The sequence below is a fragment of the Charadrius vociferus genome, unplaced genomic scaffold (assembly GCF_000708025.1).
Source record: "Charadrius vociferus isolate BGI_N301 unplaced genomic scaffold, ASM70802v2 scaffold1168, whole genome shotgun sequence".
In the NCBI taxonomy this organism is placed as follows: Eukaryota; Metazoa; Chordata; class Aves; order Charadriiformes; family Charadriidae; genus Charadrius; species Charadrius vociferus.
Genome location: NW_009661376.1, coordinates 127397 through 128470, shown reverse-complemented (window position 1 = coordinate 128470; position 1074 = coordinate 127397). Strand labels below are relative to the sequence as shown.

The 1074-nt window shown below is 59.2% G+C and overlaps 1 protein-coding gene across 1 annotated transcript in view; it reads right to left on the bottom strand.

Annotated features, from left to right (window-relative positions):
• Positions 1-1007, bottom strand: part of SHC2 (SHC (Src homology 2 domain containing) transforming protein 2) — an 8779-nt gene extending 7772 nt beyond the window's left edge. Inside the window, exon 1 of the mRNA XM_009893990.1 lies at positions 927-1007. Coding sequence (XP_009892292.1) covers positions 927-1007 — 81 coding nt within the window. The remainder of the gene's footprint in view (positions 1-926) is intronic.
• Between the last annotated feature and the right edge of the window lie 67 nt (positions 1008-1074).

The window sequence follows — 1074 nt, the reverse complement described above, 5'->3', positions numbered from 1 at the left end:
ATACTGCTGCTCTGCCCCCCACGCCGACCGGCACAAACAGAACCGGAGCCTCCCTGGGGGCTGCCGTGCCCCAGGGCAACGCAGCCACCTTTGTCTTGCCTTCTCCTCCCTGTCTCCTGCTCCCTGGCAGGTGATGGGGCGAAAGCCAGTAATTGCTCTAAGTGCGATCAATAAGTCACAGTAATAGAATTACATTTGCTGTTGCCATATTAGGAACCGCTTTTCTGCTCTCTCCTCTCGCCACTCTCCCTTGTTTTGTTTTTAAACCACTGCAGAGCACGGGAACAAGTGAGGCTCCTCTGGGCTCCTGAGGTGGCTCCATTGGGGACCCAGCTCTGGGTGCATGTCCCCGTGGGCTGGGGGTCAGCCCCAGGGAAGGAGCCGGATCCTTGGGAAGGTCATGGGCGTTTTACCCCACACCACGCGCAGGCACCCCCCAGCATGGGGATGGGACCCACTGCCCCGGCGCAGAGCAGCAGCGCATTTGCCTGCAGCCCTGGGGAGATAGCGCCGCTCTCCGCTCCTGCGCAAGTCCCTGGGGGCTGGGGGGTTATTTTCATCTCTTTTGCAGCTGGTCTCAGGCTCTGGAGAGTCAGCTTCACCTCAAGGGCTTTCCTCCGGCTGCTTTTAATCATTACTTAAAGGAAAGTCTCTGCAAATAAAGACTGGATCGCAGCCTCAGGCTCTCCGTGGGCAGGGGAGAGCCCCACAGCATCTCATCACCCCACTGCCCTGCGGGGCAGTGTCCTGCCCCACCACCAGATCCCTCCTGTCATGGTTTCAGCTGGGATGGGGCTGACTTCCTCGCTAGCAGCCGGTGTAGTGCTGCGGTTTAGATTTGGGATGAGAATGGTGTTGGTAAAACACTGATGGTTTTGGTTGTTGCTAAGCAGTCAACGCCTTTTCTACTCCTCACAGTGCCCCACCAGCGAGCAGGCCAGGGGGGCACAAGAATGACCGCTGACAGTTTCTGTGTCCTGCTTGGTCCGTGCCGCCAGGAGCGCCATCACAGAGGATGCAGAGCCTCGGCCAACTCTCCTCACAGCCGCTTGGGTCTGCCATCCCCGGCGGTGC